The sequence below is a fragment of the Pyrus communis genome, chromosome 16 (assembly GCF_963583255.1).
Source record: "Pyrus communis chromosome 16, drPyrComm1.1, whole genome shotgun sequence".
NCBI classification, from domain to species: domain Eukaryota; kingdom Viridiplantae; phylum Streptophyta; class Magnoliopsida; order Rosales; family Rosaceae; genus Pyrus; species Pyrus communis.
Window position 1 is genome coordinate 21141861 of NC_084818.1, and position 21611 is coordinate 21163471.

The 21611-nt window shown below is 38.4% G+C and overlaps 1 protein-coding gene and 1 non-coding gene across 2 annotated transcripts in view; one reads left to right on the top strand and one right to left on the bottom strand.

Annotated features, from left to right (window-relative positions):
* The window catches only part of LOC137719943 (uncharacterized), a 62732-nt gene that overhangs the window by 35097 nt on the left and 6024 nt on the right, over positions 1-21611 (top strand). Inside the window, exon 4 of the mRNA XM_068458920.1 lies at positions 14906-15259. Coding sequence (XP_068315021.1) covers positions 14906-15259 — 354 coding nt within the window. The remainder of the gene's footprint in view (positions 1-14905; positions 15260-21611) is intronic.
* Positions 13844-13954, bottom strand: LOC137721596 (small nucleolar RNA R71). The gene has a single exon (XR_011066667.1). It is a non-coding gene; the product is annotated as a small nucleolar RNA R71 (small nucleolar RNA).

Below are 21611 nucleotides of genomic sequence, written 5' to 3' on the forward strand. Positions count from 1 at the left end.
TTCTTTCTTATCTTCTAACGGCCTTCTTACAGGTGAAGACTCCGTGATGCAGGACGCCACAACAGCTACAATAGTAGCTAGGAACCTCCTCACTCCAAAAGATAGTAGGCTGCTGTCAGGACGGTCCGATGAGTTGGCCGTTCAAGAGTCCCTCGCACTTAGTGTTCAGTGTGCGAGTTCTGTGTCCAACATGGGCCAACGCCTGCTTGCCCGCTCCCGTCAGGTGGAATCATTGATGGCAGAGGTGGAAAGTCTCAAGCAGGAAATCAAACTTCTTAAGCACGAGAATAGAAGTTTGCTCGTGCTTGCCAACAACTATTCGACGGGTATGAAGAGGAAGCTTGATGAGCTGCAAGAATCCAATGGTCGGATGCAAAGTGACCGTGAAAGTGACCGTCAAAGGCTTGCGGCTTACTTCCAGAGGCACATTTTTCCTGGCTCGTCCAGCGTTTGGCCAAGTATTGAGGCCTGGAATGCTCTAGCTCCGATGCCTCCTGCTCCGATGCCTCCCGCTTCTATGCCTCCCGCATCTATGCCTTCCGCTTCTAGAGTTTTGCCCAGTAGTGGGGCTTCAAGCAAACAACCTCTGTGAAGGCTCCATCTTTCTCCATGTTTAGTATAAACTCTTTTTTCTTTTTTTTTTTTTTTTTTTTTTTTTTTTTTTTTTTTTTTTTTTTTTTTTTTTTTTTACTGAACATGCTTTGTTTTTATTCAGTGCATTGGGTTACCTCCCAAGTAGCGCTTTCTTTTACGTCTTGCAGCCGGACGACGAACCCAATCACCCCAGGATATGTTCACGAATCGGATGAGAACTCCGAGTCATGAACTAGTACCTAAAACAAAAAACAAAACAAGATTAAGAATCTGGAATAAAATAAAAACAAACGAAAATAAAACAATCCAAGGGATTAGAAAATTTTCTAATCCCCGGCAACGGCGCCAAAATTTGGTGCGAGTTCTATACGCACACAAATTAAACCCTCTTTTCGTCAAATTGTAGTATATGTATAAGTAGGGATCGTTCTGGACCGGGGATTAGGAGGGATTGTTAATCACTTGGATTTGACTCAACAACGTAAAAACAAAGTTAAAAACGTTCACAAAGACTCAAAGGACTCAAAACAAGTTCAATAGACTCAAAACTGCCTAAAAACACAAACTAGGCAGTTTCTGACCTTAAACTCAATGTTGGACGAATGGCTTGATTCAAACGTAAAAACACAATATGAAACACTATACTAGACTCGAAGAATGCAAAACTAAACTTTAAAACACTAAACCAAACCAAAAGACTCAAAACAACACAAACACACTCAAATCTGCCTAAAAACCACTTTCTGGGCAGATTTGAGCACAAACACAAATTTGGACGAATTTGTGTAACAAAATGAATTAAAACACTTAGAAACATAAACTAAGACACTTTCTAACTAAATTGGACAATAAAGTAAAGGGGGATTTAGTTTTGGACGAAATTAACTAAAATGACAGATTGTAAATTAAAGCATAAGGAAATAAAGTAAACACAAGATGAATGAATCAACAATTAATGTAATAGGATAGTATCAATGGACATGAAACTAGGGATTCGATTTCACCATTGCTCAATTAAATCCATGTTTGTCAAGTTAGTTTATACTCATCCCTCTACTTATTTCTTGAGTTTGTTTCACTTAGATATGATCAGCCATATGATGTGTGGACTTGATCAAATGTCCCTAATCATGAACCTAATTGTGATGTGCAACTTTGGTTCCTAATCAAGAATATGTAATGCATAAGAAACTTTCACAAAACCAAAGGGAACACTCGGCAGGATGTTTGCAAAACATTCCCTTCATTCATTCACATATCCACCAAGATTATGCATGATGTGTGCTTTAATCTTGGCTAAACAACCTGTGGTTAATTCAAATGATGATCAAGCACTAAAATCAACACACTAAGTCACAATTAAATTGGAGAATGAAACAGGAAATAGATAGATTAAATGAGCATTCTAACTTGATTACATGACAAACTTTGCAAGGCTAATATAAAACATGAATGAACATAGAATTAATAAGGGACCCTATTCTGAAATCAAAGAAACACCTAAACATTCCAACAACTCAAACTTGAATTGTATGAACGTTTAGGCACTCTTCTCTTCCATCCCTCATACGTACAAACAAAGAGAATTGAATTTAAACTCTGAAATCAAAGAAACATCTAAACATTCCAACAACTCAAACTTGAATTGTATGAACGTTTAGGCACTCTTCTCTTCCTCGTTGTTGTAGCACAAGGTCTAAGGGATGTTGTTGGCGTGTTGAATGGATTGGGGAATTATGGAAATGGATGAGGAGTGATGGAAATGGAAGGATGGAGTTTGGATTGTAAGGGAGAGCCACGGCAAGGGTGGTTTATGGTCTACATTTCTGCAAATGGATGAGTGATTGAATGGAATGGATGAACTTTGTGAAGGGCACGGCCCCAAGGGACCAATTTCTGTTGTGAAATGAATGTGTATGAATGAATGAGAATGCAAGGGTTTTTATAGGAGGAATGGGGGGAACATGACAGCTAGGTTGCATGTGCAAATGTTGGAATGGTATGGTGAGTGAATTTGCATGGCAATGAGTGTTGTTGGTGCTGAAAATGCATGTGTGTGCATGTGAAATCTGCCAAAATGCATGTGAATTAAAGCTAGGTGGGATTAATTAAAGGGATTGCATGTGAGTTGGATATGTGGCTGAAATAAACAAAGAGTGAGGGGAATGATATGCACGGTTTTGGTTGATTTCTGGTGGTTGTGAGGTGGAAAGCTAGGTGGAAATGCATGTGTGATGCGAGAGTTCCACGCGCACAAATTAAACCCTCTTTTTATCGATTGTAGTAAGTATGTAAGTAGGGATCGTTCTTAACCGGGGATTAGGAGGGATTGTTAATCCCTTGGATTTGACTCAAAAACGTAAAATAACAATATGAAACACTATACAAGACTCAAAGAATGCAAAACTAAACATTAAAACACTAAAACAAACCAAAAGACTCAAACATCACCCAAAACACTCAAAACTGCCTTAAAATCACTTTCTGGGCAGTTTTGAGCACTTTGATGAATTTGGACGAATTTGTGAAATAAATTGAATCAAAACACATAAAAGCACAAACTAAATGTATTTCTAACTAATCTAACACTTTAAAACACTAAGACAAACCAAAAGACTCAAACATCACCCAAAACACTCAAAACTGCCTTAAAATCACTTTCTGGGCAGTTTTGAGCACTTTGATGAATTTGGACGAATTTGTGAAATAAATTGAATCAAAACACTTTAAAACATAAACTAAATGTATTTCTAACTAATCTAACACTTTAAAATAAATGGGGGATTGGTTTTGACGAAATTAAATAAAATGAACAGATTGTAAATAAAAACAGAAAGTAAAGATGAATGTGATGGAATTGAATGGATGGGAACCTAGCTAAGGGGTTCATCTCCATACATGTTACACTTGCATAATAAAATGATTTCCAATTGCATTTCAATAAACCATGAATTCTCAACACCCCAAGTTAACCGTGATGCACTAATTAACCTTCAAATCTTCCTAACGTTATTGAATTGGATGATGCATGCGACAATTCAAAACATTCCCCGCAAGTCCTCAACATGAATGCATAGAAGAGATACAAGCAAGAATCATTAAGCTCTATGAAAATTATAAGTGTTGACGAGGCATTCGTTACTATGGATTGCATGAAACTTATGCCAAGAATTCGTTTAACGCGATTGTTTATAAGCAACCTCCACTACTTGTGAATATAAGTTCGTAACTATTAGGTGAAACTCACTTATATTCTAGCGTCATATTCATGCATGAAAATTAAGTGTGCACTCTCAATAAACATACATAAATAAGTTATCAATCAAACAGTTAAACAAATTGAATCCACAACTTATGAAACGCAATTAGAAGTAATCAAATCAAAATGCAAGCATAAATATATATTTCGAATCACCCCCTAGGTAAAGGGGGTTTAGTTCCTCATGATTACAAAACAAAGAGAATTGAATTTAAACATTGAAATCAAAGAAACACCTAAACATTCCAACAACTCAAACTTGAATTGTATGAACGTTTAGGCACTCTTCTCTTTCTCTTCGTTGTGGCACAAGGTCTAAGGATAGTTTGATGGTGTGAATGGTTTGGGGAGTGGTTGGAGTGGCTGCAATGGAGGAGAAAAGTGTTTTGGTGGCTGCTGCAAGGGTGTGGAGAGGTTTTGACGAATTTCTGGAATATGGAAGAGTGAATGAGAATGAATTGACTGTTGTGTGAAGTGTGTATGGTTTTTATAGGGAGATGAATGGATGGGAGAGGGAACATGACAGCTAGGTTAAGTGAATGCATGTGCAAAACAGCTAGGATGGCTGAAATTGTAAGGGGAATGCATGTGCAATGTTGGAAATCTGATGGGAGAAAGGTGGATGCATGTGTTGGCTGATTTAAAGAATGTGAGGGAATGATGAAAGGGGAAACATGACAGCTAGGTTATGATGATGAGTGCATGTGGCTGATTTATGAAGAGTGAATGCATGTGGCTGCAAGGTGTGAATGATTATGGGTGCATGTGGCTGCAATGGATTAGGAATCCTTCAATTTCGTCCATTCCTTTTGCACCAAACATAAGCTATCCATTCCAAGTCCAATTTTGCTCCAAAATGCTCCAAAATGCATCTTTTTGCTTCCTTAGCCATATGAACCTAAAAACACACGAAAATAGCTTAAAGTACTAAAATAACTAAAGAAACATAACGTAAATGCACGAGAACAAGCCATTTAAGTCGCATGAATATGCTCCTATCAAATACCCCCACACTTATCTTTTGCTAGTCCTCGAGCAAAACAAAACAACAAAAGAACACGAAACTAGACAAAACGAACAAAACACCACCTACACCTTCCAACAATCGTCTTACGGATTTCCAATGCACATGACAAGTTAAAAATCATTATTCCCACAGATTTTAGCCATCTTTACACTTTTATACATTCTTAATCATAGTCACCACATACTAGTTCACAATTAAGCATTTAAAACCATGATTTGAATGTAGTAACATGCCTTAGAGAATTTCCTCAATTCCTTACTAGAATGCACTCTATTTTCACACAGATTTTCTGACTACACACCCTACACTAGTTATATGTGAGAGATTGATGTGAACATGAAAGACTAGTATCTCACATATGTTATAACAAAGAAAGCATTTTCTGGATTTACGATAATGACATGAATATGATCTCATGAATGGAATGCTACTACTTAGAATGAGAACCAGTGATTCCATATGCTCATACCAAATTCAAACTCCACAAATTGAACACATAACATCAAGATAGAAGTTGAGGGTTGTAACGGGGCTAAGGGTAATGGTTTAACAAAGAAAGGTAAAGTAAAACAAAGGTTCTTAAAGTAATAGGAAGCGAAGTAATGAAATTGACACTTAAACTCATTTTTAATGGCAGAAATCAACTTTTAAACACAAGGGAAGATTCATGCAACAACTAGGGTCAAATTCACTCTTTTGGACCCTTCCTTCAATAACCAATGCTTGTGAGATCATTCTCACATATTTTTCAACTCTTTTTTCTTTCTTTTCAACAATTTTTTTCTTTATTTCATTCTTTGGCCGTGCCCTATTATCTTCCCCCACACTTATTTTCTGCAGTATATTGATCAAAAGGAGTTCATTCTAAGTCATGCTTCACTATCCTTTAAGAACAAGGGGTTAACAAAGAAAAGGCTCAAAAGGGTTAAAACTTACAACAAATAAGAAATATGAAAAGGGATAGGCTTTTTGGCTTTGGCTTGACTAACAACTTCATCTTATTGTATGTTATGCAAACAATATCATGCTTTGAATGAATTGGGCATGAGTTCTAGTATTTGGAACTATAATGAAATGCATTCCAAGTAGCAACCAAGCAAAGAATGATGATATCATGCAACGACTTTAGAAAACAAGAAATCACAGAGAATAACTCTCCAAAGAAAGTAATGGCTCGAGTCTCACAGGGTTGTAGCGTTTGTTTGAGTTCCTTCCTTCAAGCATGTTACAAAAACGAATTTTTCTTTTATGATTGCATGTGAAGTCATATATTATAACCATAACCAAGCATATACCAAGAGTAAATCAATCTTTTCTCTATGTTTATAACTCTTTTTAACAGTCATGCAATTACAAACCAAATCCTTATCATTGTGTTGGAAGGTACCCTAAGATACAAACACACAAAAATGACTCAAAACACTCTTTTTAGGCTTTTCAAAACATATTTTTCAAATTTTTATGTCATTTTCGGAGTTATAAAAACAAAACATACTAAAACACTCTAAAACAACTTAAAAACACCTTAAAACAGCAAGGAACAACATTTGAAGTTATGGGTGATAAAATCCCACGAATTTGCATTAACAACATTAGTTACCCCCCCACACTTAAATCAAACATTGTCCTCAATGTTTTAAGCATAGATTCATACAAAGCATAAGTAAACACACAAAAAGCACTTAAACATACTAAACATGGCAGAATGTAATTAACAAAGAGAAGAGTTTAGAGACGCAAATCTGGTTGTGGAATGTAAATTCCATCTTCTCCTTGGTGATTGCATTGAGGCTTGATGTTGTTGATTCCACAGGGGTTCCTCCTGATGCGAGAATTATACGCACACAAATTAAACCCTCTTTTTATCAATTGTAGTGAAGAATGTAAGTAGGGATCGTTCTGGACCGGGGATTAGGAGGGATTGTTAATCACTTGGATTTGACTTAAAAACGTAAAAACACAAAATAAAACACTATACTAGACTCAAAGAATGCAAAACTAAACTTTAAAACACCAAAACAAACCAAAAGACTCAAAACAGCACCAAAACACTCAAAACTGCCTTAAAAACACAATCTGGGCAGTTTTGAGCACTAGACACAACTTGGACGAAAATTGGTTTTAACTTGACCTAAGACACTTAAAAACACAAACTAAAGTGATTTCTAACTATTATGACTCAACAAAGTAAAGGGGGATTGGTTTTGGACGAAATTAAAAACAAAACAAACTTTTTAAATTAGAACAGATTGTAAAAACGAATTTGATGGAATTGAATGGATGGGAAGCTAGCTAAGGGGTTCATCTCCACACATGTTATACTTGCATATAAAACGATTTCCAATTGCTTTTCAATAACCCATGAATTCTCAACGCCCCAGATTAACCGTGAATTGCACTAATTAACCCTCAGATTTTCCTAACGTTATTGAATTGGATGATTGCATACGACAACCCAAAGCATTCCCCACAAGTTCCCTGCATGAATTGCATGATAGAGATACAAGCAAGAATCATTAAGTTCTTTGAAAACCATAAGCATTGACGAAGCACTCGTTACTATGAATTGCATGAAACTTATGCCAAGAATTTACTTAACGCAATTGAGATCATCAACTTTTACTACTTGTGAATATAATTCCATAACGATTAGGTGAAACTTCCTTATATCCTAGCATTAGATTTATGCATGATAATTAAGCGTGCACTCTCAACCAACACACACAATTCAGTTTAATTCAAGTAGATAAGTAAATTGAATTCACAACTTATGAAACGCAATTAGAGGTAATCAAATCATATAGCAAGCATAAACATGTATTTCGAATCCCCCCCTAGCCAAGGGGGGGGGTTTAGTTCCTCATATGCACAAAACAAAGAGAATTGAAATTAAACATTGAATTCAAAGGAAAAGAAACACCTAGAAATTCCAGCGACGCGAACTCGAATTGCATGAACTCCCGAGCTTCCTTCTCCTCCTCCTTGGTGCAGCAAAGGTCTAGGGACAAATTTAGGGCCTTAGGTGTATGGATGCATGGTCATGGAGGGATGTAGTAGTGTTTAGGGGAAGGGGATGGTGCGGCAAAGCTTAAAACTAAGGAGAAAGGTGTTTGGTGGCTGCGGCAAGGGTGTGGAGAAGGTTGGACGAATTTCTGGAATTAATGAATGTGTATGAGAGGTGGTGATCTGATCTAGGGGTTAATATGAGTATATATAGGCACTTAAAACCCTAGGGTAATCAGATATGGACTTGAATAACCCAAATCCACAAGGAAATAGGCCATCTAGAAGGTAGGAAACCCCAAAGGAAAAGGAATAGAGGCGCCAGATTTTTAGGGTTCTAGAAACAAAGTGTTTTGTGGCAGAAATTGGCACTTCTAGAAGGATTTGGGGCGCCACTTTTGTAGGAGATAAGATAAGGTTCCTAGAATCATGTTTAAAGGGCCAAATTTGTAGGGAAAAAGAGATAAGGGTGCGGCACCTTTGTAGGGATAATGTTAGGGCTTCTAGAAAGCCTAAAAACTAAGGGGATTTGGATAAAACCCACGGCAAAGATAGGATAGGGCATCTAAGGCTTCTAGAAACCCTCCAAGATAAGGTAAAGTGCATGGCATCCCTATAGGATTAGGATAAGGTGTCCTAAATGGATAAGGACTCCTCATTGCACTTGGAAACTTTGCCTATTAGGATTAGGAAACCTTGTCTTCATCATTCCTTCTTCATCTTGGACTCCTTTTCCTTCTTGGACTTGGAAAACTTCTTTGTTGCTTCACTTGAGACCATTTGGACTTTGCCTTTCCTACTTCAAGTAGGAAACCTTGTTTGAGTAGGCAACTTTGTTCTTCTAGGAATCCTAATTCAACTAGGAAACCCATTTTAACTAGGAATCCTAATTCAACTAGGAAACCATCTTCCATTAGGGACTTTCCTACTTCAACTAGGAACCCTTGCTCAAGTAGGAATCATCATCTTCAAGTCTTCAATTTCGTCCATCCTCTTGGCTCCAAGCATATGATGTCCATTCCAAGCTCTAATTTGCTCCAAAAGGCTCCAAAATGCATCCTTTTGCATACTTTGCCCTTAAAACCTGAAAATACATAAAACTAGCTTAAAAGACTACTTTACTAAGGAAAAACACTATAAATGCACAAGAACAAGCTAAACTAAGGTGCGTAAATATGCTCCTATCACCTCCCATCGTTGATTTTCCTTTGTGCTACTCTTGAACTGGGCAGCAGGATTCTTTTGGTCTCCCCCGAAGGTCTGAGCTTACTCCTTTGGTCTGTTTCTTTGTTCAATCTTTCCAATTCGTATTGAAAAGGGTTGGAGGATAACTCAGCCTATGTTTGTCTCCACATGCTTCAATGTATCATTTTCCTTTGCCTTGCTTGCTCCCCTTGCAGAAGTGGTCCCTTCTCTGGAAGTGTGTCAACCGTTGAAGATGACTACTCGAGAGCAACGCTAGGTAAGCAATCAGGAATGGATTCCAGGCAGTTGGTTCCAGAACAGAAGACTGACTCCAAGTGCCTCTGATTGCTTTCGTTTACTTTGCCATGCGAGTAATAACAAGGACAAAGGAAAGGACAGGGAAAGAGCATGATATGAGATACTTTTGCTTTAGACCTTGATGATATGAGATACCTTTGCTTTTGAAGAAACGGCGAATGAAGCAGCACATGTATTTGTTGTGGTTGTCTCCACATGCTTCGATCGACCGTTTCCTTCTGCCTTATTTGTACTCCAGGTTTCTGGTATCTTCTTTGGGGGAGAAAAAATTGAGTATTTCAAAAGGCGTTGCTGGGAGAGCGCCCTCAGAGGTGCGGAAGAGTTGGACATTTTCTTCAGGTTTGCCTTGCCATAAAAGACGAAGGTCGACATATATAGAGATAATATCAAGTGGTGGTACTGTTCTTTTACCCTTGTCGACAAACGTCTCTTCAATTTCTGAGCAAACGGCTCTTCGATCTCTGAACGGACGCCCCTTCGATTTCTGCACAGGCGCCCCTTCGCTTTCTGAACGACACGTGGTAGTGCAGATGCGGCTTTGACAAAGTCGCACGCGTTTTCTGAAAAGCAGAGAAAGCGTCACCGAAATTTACGCTTGTCGGCAAAAGTGTAGCTGCGATGATGACCTCCACGTGAACTTTTGACAAAGTTGAACGCGTTTTCTGAAAAGCAGAGAAAGCGTCGCCGAACTTCCGCCGGAAATTCCGGCGTTTTGAATCGGTGGATGCGTCGCCTTGGCTTCTTATAGAGGTATCGATCATCGCCAACAAACACACTCTGAAGATTTCCCATTCTTGAACATCGTCTCCGGCCCTTTGAAATTTTAACTCCATCCATCCCTTCTCTTTTGAACACTTTTGAAAAAAATGGCAAACCCATCGAACCTTAGCTTAGAATTGAGTCTCAGCAGTGATACGGGCGCGCCGCGTCAAGGTAACGTATGGCGCCCTTCTTTCTTATCTTCTAACGGTCCTCTTACAGGTGAAGACTCTGTGATGCAGGACGCCACAACAGCTACAATAGTAGCTAGGAACCTCCTCACTCCAAAAGATAGTAGGCTGCTGTCAGGACGGTCCGATGAGTTGGCCGTTCAAGAGTCCCTCGCACTTAGTGTTCAGTGTGCGAGTTCTGTGTCCAACATGGGCCAACGCCTGCTTGCCCGCTCCCGTCAGGTGAAATCATTGATGGCGGAGGTGGAAAGTCTTAAGCAAGAGATCAAACTGCTTAAGTACGAGAATAGAAGTTTGCATGTGCTTGCAAATAACTATTCATCGGGCATGAAGAGGAAGCTTGATGAGCTGCAAGAATCCAATGGTCGAATGCAAAGTGACCGTCAAAGGCTTGCGGCTTTCTTCCAGAGGCATATTTTTCCTGGCTCATCTAGCGTTCCACCAAGTATTGAGGCCTCTTCTTCGATGCCTCTGATAGTCACATTTTGCATGCATGTATAGCTTTCTTATTTGGCGTTTTTGTATTGTTTTTGGATTAAACTAGTTGCATTTTACTTTGTTTGGTGTTAGTGTGCAGCCAAGTGTGTAATAAGATCAATTGGAAGGCAAATGAAGGAATGTGGTGAAATTCGGCCAAATTGAGTGATTCTAAATAAAACAAGCATTGAAGTCAGATTAGGTGGTTTCAACACCAAAACATGCATTCACATGCATGTTCAAACACTTTGCACATGTTTCTTGGATTAAATATCCACATACCTGCAGATTATGTCCATTCCTTGCATCCTTTATTCCAGAAATTCCATTTCATGCCATCATTTCAGAAATCCAACCCATTCCTTTGTCCATGCCATGTGTTCTTCCCATTTTCAGACTTGTATAAACATTTTCTGGTGCTCCAATTGACCTTTGCAGGTTCCACTCCCTTGTGGCAGACTTTACACATGCATTTTGATTAAACAAAACACATACTTGCAGAATTGTCCAAGCCATGCGTCCACTACACTCAGAAACCCATCATTCCATCTGAATTATGCTCTGCCATCTGAGTAAACAAAGGCTAGATCCAATCTGAATGTTGGGGGATCACACACACCCTATTTGACTCCATTTTCTGTCCATCATTCACTCCAATTCGCCCTCTCCATTGCATAGCACTCTACATTCTTTTCCTTTCACAGAAACTGTCCATTATTCTCTCCCTCTCCCATCCGCAAGTTTTCCTCTTCATTTCAGTCCATTACACACTCTAAAACCTCTCCCATTTCACTCCATTCTCTGTCCATTTCTGTCCTAAGGGCAGAAACCATCCAAACCAAACCAATCTACTTCATCCGCACCACATTTGGAGAAGCAACACCAAGGAACTCTTCAAGGACTTCAACATCAGTTTTGCTTCAAGGGTTCATTCTTATCAATTCTATGTTCATTCATGTTTTATACTTTTATGTCAAATCTTTTGTAAACATGAATTGTAACTAAGCTTCCTCTAGGGATTCGATGTAACCTTGCAAAGTTTGCTATGTAATTAAGTTAGAATGCTCAGTTTGTCTACCTAGTTCTTGATTCATTCTCTGTTATAATTGTGAATTTGTGGGTTGATTTGTATGCTTGATCTCCATTTGAGTTAACCACAAGTTATTTAGCCAAGATTAAAACATACATCATGTCTAATATTGGTGGATTTGTGAATGAATGAAGGGAAAGCTTGGCAAACATCCTGCCAAGTGCTCCCTTTGGTTTATTGAATGTTTCTTGTGCATTACATACTCTAGATTATGAACCAAAGTTGCACATCACAATTAGGTTCAAGATTATAGACATTTGATCAAATCCACACATCATATGGTTGATCATATCCAAGTGAAACAAACCCAAGAAATTTGTAGATGAATGAGTATAAACCAACTTAACAAACATGGATTTAATTGAGCAATGGTGAAATCGAATCCCTAGTTTCATTTCCATTGATACTATCTCATTATATTGGTTGTTGATTCATTGATTTGTGTTTACTTCATTCTCTTAGGCTTTCAAGTTAAAACAACAAATATGCATAGTTTGATTAGTTTGATTCAAATCTGCCTATTTAGACTAGTTTGATTCATTTCTTAGATTTCTTGCAAACAAGTAGTTACATAGGTCCAATTAGTCCCTGTGGATTCGACACCCTTGCTTATGCCATTATACTAAATATATTCTTGCATTAGGAAGGAAATATACATCAACAAAAATGGCGCCGTTGCCGGGGACTGATTTCAGTCCCTTGTAATTGCTTGTTTGCTTATTTGCTATTTTGATTAGTGTCAAGGTTCATAACTTGTCAAATTGATAACTGGAAGTTGATTTAAGTTGCATACATTTCATGTGTGGAAAAGAATCCATTAGCCATTCCATTATCCATTGGTTTACATCAATTTGAGTTATAATCTGCTTTTGTTATAATCTGTCCATTTAAATGCATTTCGTCCAAATACAATTTCTCCCCTTATTTTGTTAAGTTTTAGGCTTAGAATCTGTCTTATCTTGTGTTTTGAAGCATTTTGAGTCAAGCTCAAACCTAATTTTCGTCCAAAATTGAGTTAGTGTCAAAACTGCACAGTTTGTGTTTTTAGGCAGTTTTGAGTCTTGTGAATCTGTTTTGAGTCCTTTGAGACTTTGTTTTGTCCAAATTTGTTAGAAAGTGTTTTGAATTGTGTTTATAAGTGTTTTGATTCAAGTTTCCATCCAATTTCGTCCAAATTAGTGTAGGTGCTCAAAACTGCCCAGAAAGTGTTTTTTAGGCAATTTTGAGTCTTCTAGTTGCTGTTTTGGGTTTTAGGATTGTTTTAGTGTTCTAAGTGTTTAGTTCCACATCCCTTGAGTCTCTTCAAACGTTTTTTTAAGTTTATTTTTGTTCTTTTCATTGTTGTTTGCTTCTTGATTTTCATTCACACTTGTGTTACTTTGTTTCAGGTAGTATATGTCAAATAGACTTGTTGAGTTAGGCCAAAGAATTGAACGGTTGAAGGGCCACACTTTGGACAACTTTGTGCCATCAAGTTCATCCCTAATCCGTGAGGAAGAGGAAAGGACTTCACCTAGTTCAACAAGTAAAGGATCTGAGCAATTTGATTGGGAAAGAGAAGAAGAGATGGCGGGCAACCTAGATGAGCTTAGAGCTTTGGAGGACTTTGCTCAACCAATCATACCAAATTCACCTTCATGCATCTTGCTGCCCACAGAAGCTAGAAACTATGATCTCAAATCTTCACATTTTCATATGTTTCCTTCATTTTATGGCTTACCTAATGAAGACCCTTTAGCTCATATTAAAGAGTTTTACAATGTTGTGAGTGGTTTACCTTTGCAGGGAGTAAGTGAAGCAAATTTGAGGTTGAGAGTGTTTCCTTACACCTTGAAAGATAGGGCCAAGAGTTGGTTGATGACTCTAACACCAGGTTCCCTCACCACATGGGATGCCGTGGCTAAGAAGTTCTTGGAGAAGTTCTTTTCCACTCAAAAGACAGCCACATTAAGGGGACAAATCTTCAACTTCAAACAAGATGATGGTGAACCTTTCAATGAGTGTTGGGAGCGTTTTAAAGGCCTCTTGATACAATGTCCACACCATGGGTTACCTTTTCACAAATGCAAATTTTCTATGATGGACTAACCCAAAATTGTCAATCAACTGTTGATAATGCAGCAGGTGGAGCATTGAAGAAAAAGAATGCTCAAGAGTCATATAACATTTATGAGATGTTGGGGTCTAATGCTCAACACAAAGATTTAAGGGGTAAGAAAGTTGGAGTCTATGAAACAAGTGCTAATCATGAGCTTTTGTTGCAGGTAGCTAACCTAGAAAGGAAGCTTGAATCCGTGCTCAACATGGTGCCAAAAGCAAATGAAGTGTGTGCCATTTGCAACATACCAAGCCATCCTACTCACCAATGTCCATCTAGGGAAGCTTACCCCGAGTATGTTCAAGAACAAGTGAACCTCATGAATTCTTACAACCAAAGGCCAAGGAATGATATGTATTCCAATACATATAACCCGAGTTGGAGAGATCATCCCAATTTTTCATGGAAGAACAACAATCCAATCCAAAATTTCCAACCAAAACCTGCCACTAGCCTTGAGGACACGGTTAAATTGTTAGCCCAAAACACTTTGCAATTCCAACATTCCACAAATAGCGCTCTCCAACAACATTCAGCAGCCCTAACCAAAATGGAGACACAATTGGGGCAGATTGCAGATGCCTTGAACCAAAGAGAGGTTGGGAAGTTTCCAAGCCAACCTGTGATACTCCAAAGGAACCAAGAGCAAGCCAAAGCAATCACTACACTTAGAAGTGGTAAGGTTATTGATAATAGAGTTGGCAATGAAGTTACTAATGAATATGATCATGTGAATGCAGGTGTCACTCAAGGAGACAATGAGAAATCAATTGAGGAACCAAGCCATGCCACTTCCTCCCTGGAAGCACCAAATCTTCACAAGGCCGAGAAACCATACACTCCACCAATACCATTCCCTGGAAGACTTGCCAAGAGCAAGCAGGATAAGTCATTCAAAGAAATTTTTGATATACTGAGCAAAGTGAATGTTAACTTACCTTTGCTTGATGTCATTAGGAACATGCCGGCATATGGGAAGTTCTTCAAGGAGTTAAACAGCTACAAAAGGAAGTATGGACCACATGAGAAGGTTGTGGTGTCTGAGAATGTGAGTGCAGTTTTGCAAAGAAAACTTCCACCAAAGCTCAAAGATCCAGGCAGTTTCTCTATCAACATCACCATAGGGGACAAGAAAGTAGAGAAGGCAATGCTTGATTTGGGTGCTAGCATCAACTTAATGCCTTATTCAGTGTACCTTCAACTAGGTTTGGGAGATTTGAAAGCCACCACCATTTCATTACAACTTGCAGACAGATCAGTTAAATATCCAAGAGGTATAGTAGAAGATATTCTAGTTCAAGTTGATAAACTAATCTTGCCTGCAGATTTTGTAGTGTTGGACATGGAAGAAGCTCCTATACATGATCGTGAGTTGCCAATATTGCTTGGGAGACCCTTCATGGCCACAGCCAAGACCATCATCGATGTGCAAAATGGACTCCTCACTATGACAGTGTTAGGAGAGACAGTTTAATTCAAAGTGTTTGAATCTCTTACTCATCCTTCTTCATCTCTTGATTGTTATGCCATTGATGTGCTTGATTCAATTGTTTTCTCTAAGTTCTTGCAGGCACAATCGGATGAACCATTGCAAACTGTTTTGAGTCAATCTCAAGATGAGTTTGATGAAGAAGATGCACTCATGGAAGAAGTAGCTGCCTTGGAAGCATTGGCATTGTATCCTTTGAATGTTTCACCTCGTTTTGAGCCTTTAGAATCATCAATATCACATCTAACTCCTTCCACTGTTAAGGCACCAAAACTTGAACTTAAGCCACTTCCACCACATCTAAAATATGCATATCTAGCAGAATTTGAAACTCTTCCAATTATCATAGCTTCTGATCTCACCCCAAATGAAGAAGATAAACTAATTAGGGTGTTAAAAGAGTTCAAATCTGTTTTTGGTTGGTCTATTGCAGATATCAAGGGAATAAGCCCTACCATGTGCATGCATAGGATCCTTTTGGAGGAAGGAGCAAAAACAAGCCGTGAGCCACAAAGAAGGCTCAATCCACACATGAAGGAAGTTGTTAGGAATGAGGTGTTAAAATTGTTAGATGTGGGGATCATATATCCCATTTCTGATAGCAAATGGGTGAGTGCTATTCAGGTGGTGCCTAAGAAGGTGGGAATCACTGTGATGAGGAATGAAAACAATGAGCTTGTGACCACCAAGTGATGCGAGAATTATACGCACACAAATTAAACCCTCTTTTTGTCAAATTGTAGTAAGTATGCAAGTAGGGATCGTTCTGGACCGGGGATTAGGAGGGATTGCAAATCTCTTGGAAACTGACTCAAAAACGTAAAAACACAGTTTAAAACACTAAACTAGACTCAAAGAATACAAAATTAAAGTTTAAAACACTAAGACAAACCAAAAACTCAAAATGCTTTAAAAACACAAACTAAATTGAATTCTAACTAAAATGAACATTAAAGCAAAAGGGGGATTGAGGTTTTACGAAATTTGAAATAACGAAACAAGTTAATAAACTAGACAGAATGTAAATATGAAATTGATGAAATAGAATGGATGAATGCTAGCTAAGGGGGTCATCTCCACATATGTTACACTTGCATAATAAAAAGATTTCCAATTACATTTCAATAAATTATGAAACTCATCACCCCGGGTTAATTAGGTCCGCTTAAATTAACCGTCAAGTTTTCCTTAAGTTAATGAATTGGATGGGTTAGCGCAACGCAATTCACAACATTCTCCAAAAGTCCTTTACGTGAACAGCACAATAAAGATACAATCAAAGATCATTAAGCATTATGAAAACTATAAGTGTTGACGAGGCATTCGTTACTATGATGAGCATGAAACTCGTGCCAATATTTCATTTAACGCGATTGTTTATAAGCAACCTCCACTACTTGTGAATATAAGTTCATAACGATTAGGTGAAAATCACTTATATTCTAGCGTCATATTCATGCATGAAAATTAAGCGCGCATTCTTAATAAACATACATAAATAAGTTATCAATCAAACGGTTAAACAAATTGAATCAACAACTTATGAAATGCAATTAGAAGTAATCAAATCAAAATGCAAGCATAAACATATATTTCGAATCACCCCCTAGCTAAAGGGGGTTTAGTTTATTATAACTTTGAAATCAAAGAAATACCTAAACATTCCAACAACTCAAACTTGAATTGTATGAACGTTTAGGCACTCTTCTCTTCCATTCCTCATACGTACAAACAAAGAGAATTGAATTTAAACATTGAAATCAAAGAAACACCTAAACATTCCAACAACTCAAACTTGAATTGTATGAACGTTTAGGCACTCTTCTCTTCCTCGTTGTTGTAGCACAAGGTCTAAGGATAGTTTGATGGTGTGAATGGTTTGGGGAGTGGTGTTTGGATTAATAGGGAAATGGAAAAATGGTGTTTGGATTACAAGGGAAATGGAAAAATGGTGTGTTGTGTATGAAATGAGATGTTTTTGAATGAATGAATGCAAGGGTATTTATAGGAGTAGTGGAGGGAACATATGGCTATGTCATTTGTAGGTGAAGTAGGTGGATGTTGTAGGTGAAGTAGGTGGATGTTGTAGGTGAAGTAGGTGGATGTTGTAGGTGAAGTGGGTGGATGTTGTAGGTGAAGTAGGTGGATGTTGTAGGTGAAGTGGATGTTGTAGGTGAAGTAGGTGGATGTTATGTTAAGTGATAAGTGATAAGTGATATGATATGTGGTTATGATATGATAAGTGGTTAAGTGGTGATGATAAGTGATAAGTGATTAAGTGATATGATATGTGGTGATGATAAGTGATAAGTGCATGTGGGTTAACTAATGAAGGAAATGCATGTGCAATGACAATGTGTTAGAATGGATGTGTGTTATGCATGGCATGATTGGGATTAGGAAAGGTTTAAATGTCCTAAAACTAAAGAGAACAAGGTTCCAACACTTTGGCTCCAATTAGGTCTTCAATTTCGTCCAACACTTTGGCTTCAAGCATAAGCTATCCGTCCTTAGCCCAAAAGTGCTCCAAAAGTCTCCAAAATGCATCTTTTTGCTCCTTTAGCCCTTTGGACCTACAAACACACGAAAATAGCTTAAAGTACTAAAATAACTAAAGAAACATAACGTAAATGTACGAGAACAAACCATTTAAGTCGCATAAATATGCTCCTATCAAATACCCCCACACTTAGCTTTTGCTAGTCCTCGAGCAAAACAGAAAAACAAAACAAAAAGAACAAAACACAACCTACACCTTCCAACAATCGTATCAGGGACTTCCAATGCACATGACAAGTTAAAAATCATTATTCTCACAGATTTGAGCCATCTTTACACTTAAGTACATTCTTAATCATAGTCACCACATACTAGTTCACAATTAAGCAATTAAAACACATTTCAAATGTAGTAACATGCCTTTAGAGAATTCCCTCAATTTCTTACTAGATGTACTCTCGTTTTTCACACAGATTTTCTGACTACACACCCTACACTAGGTATATGTGAGAAGATTGATGTAAACATGTAGACGAACACTCACATATGTTATAATAAGGAAAGCATTTTCTGGAGTTAATAAGCATGTTTAGATATGATCTCATGAATGGAATGCTACTACTTAGACGCGAGAACCAGTGACACCATAAGCTCATACCAAGTTCAAACTCCACAATTGAAATACATAACACTCAATATAGAAGTCAAAGGGTAGTAACGGGGCTAGGGTATTGGCTAACAATGAAAGGTGAAGGATAAACAAACATTCTTAAAGCAATAGTGAGCAAAGTATTGAATTAGGCACTTAGAATTCCCTTAAGAACGCAGAAGTCAACTTTGAACACCCAAGGGAAAATCACACAAAACTTAGGGCCATATTCAACTTTTTGGACCCTTTCTTCAATCACTTATTCTTTCATTTTTTTCTTTTCTCTTTTTTTTTTTTTTTTTTTTTTTTTTTTCTTTTCTTTTGAATCTCAAAACATCAACACTTAAACATTCTCTCCCCCACACTTATTTTCTTTCATAATGTAACTCAAAAGGAATTCAATTAAGTCATGCTCACTATCTTTTAAGAACAAGGGTGGGGATTGTCCTAAACTAGGCTAGGTGAGGAAAATGTGGGTAAACAAAGAATAAAGGCTAAACAAGGCTCAACGGGGTTAAAACTTACAACATATACGAAGTATGGGAAGTAAGGCTATTTGGCTATGGTGGTGGTCACTACACAACTTCTTCTTGAATATGTGTTATGCAAATCAATAACATGCTTTGAATGAAATGGGCATGAGTTCTAGCATTTGGAACTATATGATAAAACGCCTTCTAAGTAGTAACCAAGCAAAGAATAATGAGATCATGCAACGACTTTAGAAAACAAGAAATCACAGATTATACTCTCCAACGAACGTTATAGGCTCAAGTCTCTCAGGGTTGTAGCGTTTGTTTGAGTTCCTTCCTTCAAGCATGTTACAAAAACGAATTTTTCTTTTATGATTGCATGTGAAGTCATACATTATAACCATAACCAAGCATATACCAAGAGTAAATCAAACTTTTCTCTATGTTTATAACTCTTTCTAACCGTCATGCAATTATAAACCAAATCCTTATCATTGTGTTGGAAGGTACCCTAAGACACAAACACACAAAAACGACTCAAAACACTCTTTTTAGGGTTTTTAAAACAAGTTTTTCAAATTTTTATGTGATTTTCGGAGTTATAAAACAAAACACACTAAAACACTCTAAAACAACTTAAAAACACCTTAAAACAGCAAGGAACAACATTTGAAGTTATGGGTGAAAAAATCCCACGAATTTGCATTAAATAAACTTAGTTACCCCCCCACACTTAAATCAAACATTGTCCTCAATGTTTTAAGCATATGGTTCACACAAAACATAAGTAAACACACAAAAAGCAATTTAAACATACTAAACATGGCAGAATGTAATTAACAAAGAGAAGAGTTTAGGGACGCAAATCTGGTTATGGAGTGTAAATTCCATCTTCTCCTTGGTAATTGCATTGAGGCTTTGATCATAGTGACTCCACAGGCTTACTCTTGAACTGGTTTCCGCCCATCATTGATTTTCCTTTGTGCTACTCTTGATCTGGGCAGCAGGATGGTTCTTTTGGTTTCCCCCGAAGGTCTGAGCTTCCTCCTGTTATCTGTTTCTTTGTTCAATCTTTGCAGGAGTGGTCCCTTCTCTGGAAGTGTAACAACCGTTGAAGATGACTACTCGAGAGCAACGCTAGGTAAGCAATCACGAATAGATTCCAGGCAGTTGGCTCCAGATCGGAAGACTGACTCCAAGTGCCGGCTGATTGCTTCTTTTACTTTGCCATGCAAGTAAGAACAAGGACAAAGAAAAAGACAGGGAAAGAGCATGATATGAGATACTTTTGCTTTTGACCTTGATGATATGAGATACCTTTGCTTTGAAGAAGCGGTGAATGAATCAGCACATGCTTCAATCCGCCGTTTCCTCCTGGGTCATATGTACTCCAGGCATCTGGTATCATCTTTGGGGAAGAAGAAAGAATTGAGTATTTTGAAAGGCTTTGCTGGGAGTGCGCCCTCAGAGGTGAGGGAGAGTTGGGCATTTTCTTCAGGTTTGCCCTGCCATAAAAGACGAAGGTCGACATATATAGAGATAATATCAAGTGGTGGTACTTTTTACCCTTGTCGACAAACGTTTTGATCCCGCAAATCCGGCTCTTTGAAATAGTGGCGCCTCTTCGATCTTTGAATACGCCTCTTCGATTTCTGAGCAGACGCCCCTTCGATTTCTGAACGACGCCCCTTCGCTTTCTGAACGACACGTGGTAGTGCAGATGCGGCTCCTTTTGACAAAGCTGCACGCGTCTTCTGAAAAGCAGAGAAAGCGTCGCCGAACTTTGCGCTTGTCGGCTAAAGATGTGTAGATGCGATGATGGCCTCCACGTGTTTTCAGCTTTGTCAGAAATCTTTTGACAAAGTTGAACGCGTTTTCTGAAAAGCCGAGGGAGCGTCGCCTAAATTACGCTAGAAAATCCGGCTCTTTGAATCGGTGGACGCGTCGTCTTGGCTTTTTATAGAGCTATCAATCACCCCAACACACACACTCTGAAGATTTCCCATTCCTGAAACTCGACTCCGGCCCTTTGTGAAATTTTAACTCCATCCACCCCTTCTCTTTGAACACTTTTGAAAAAAATGGCAAACTCATCGAACCTTAGCTTAGATTTGAGTCTCAGCAGCGATCCGGTTGCGCCCCGTCAAGGTAATGTATGGCGCCCTTCTTTTTTATCTTCTAACGGTCCTCTTTCAGGTGAAGACTCTGTGATGCAGGACGCCACAACAGCTACAATAGTAGCTAAAAACCTCCTCACTCCAAAAGATAGTAGGCTGCTGTCAGGACGGTCCGATGAGTTGGCCGTTCAAGAGTCCCTCGCACTTAGTGTTCAGTGTGCGAGTTCTGTGTCCAACATGGGCCAACGCCTGCTTGCCCGCTCCCGTCAGGTGGAATCATTGATGGCAGAGGTGGAAAGTCTTAAGCAGGAGATCAAACTGCTTAAGCATGAGAATAGAAGTTTGCACGTGCTTGCCAACAACTATTTGACGGGCATGAAGAG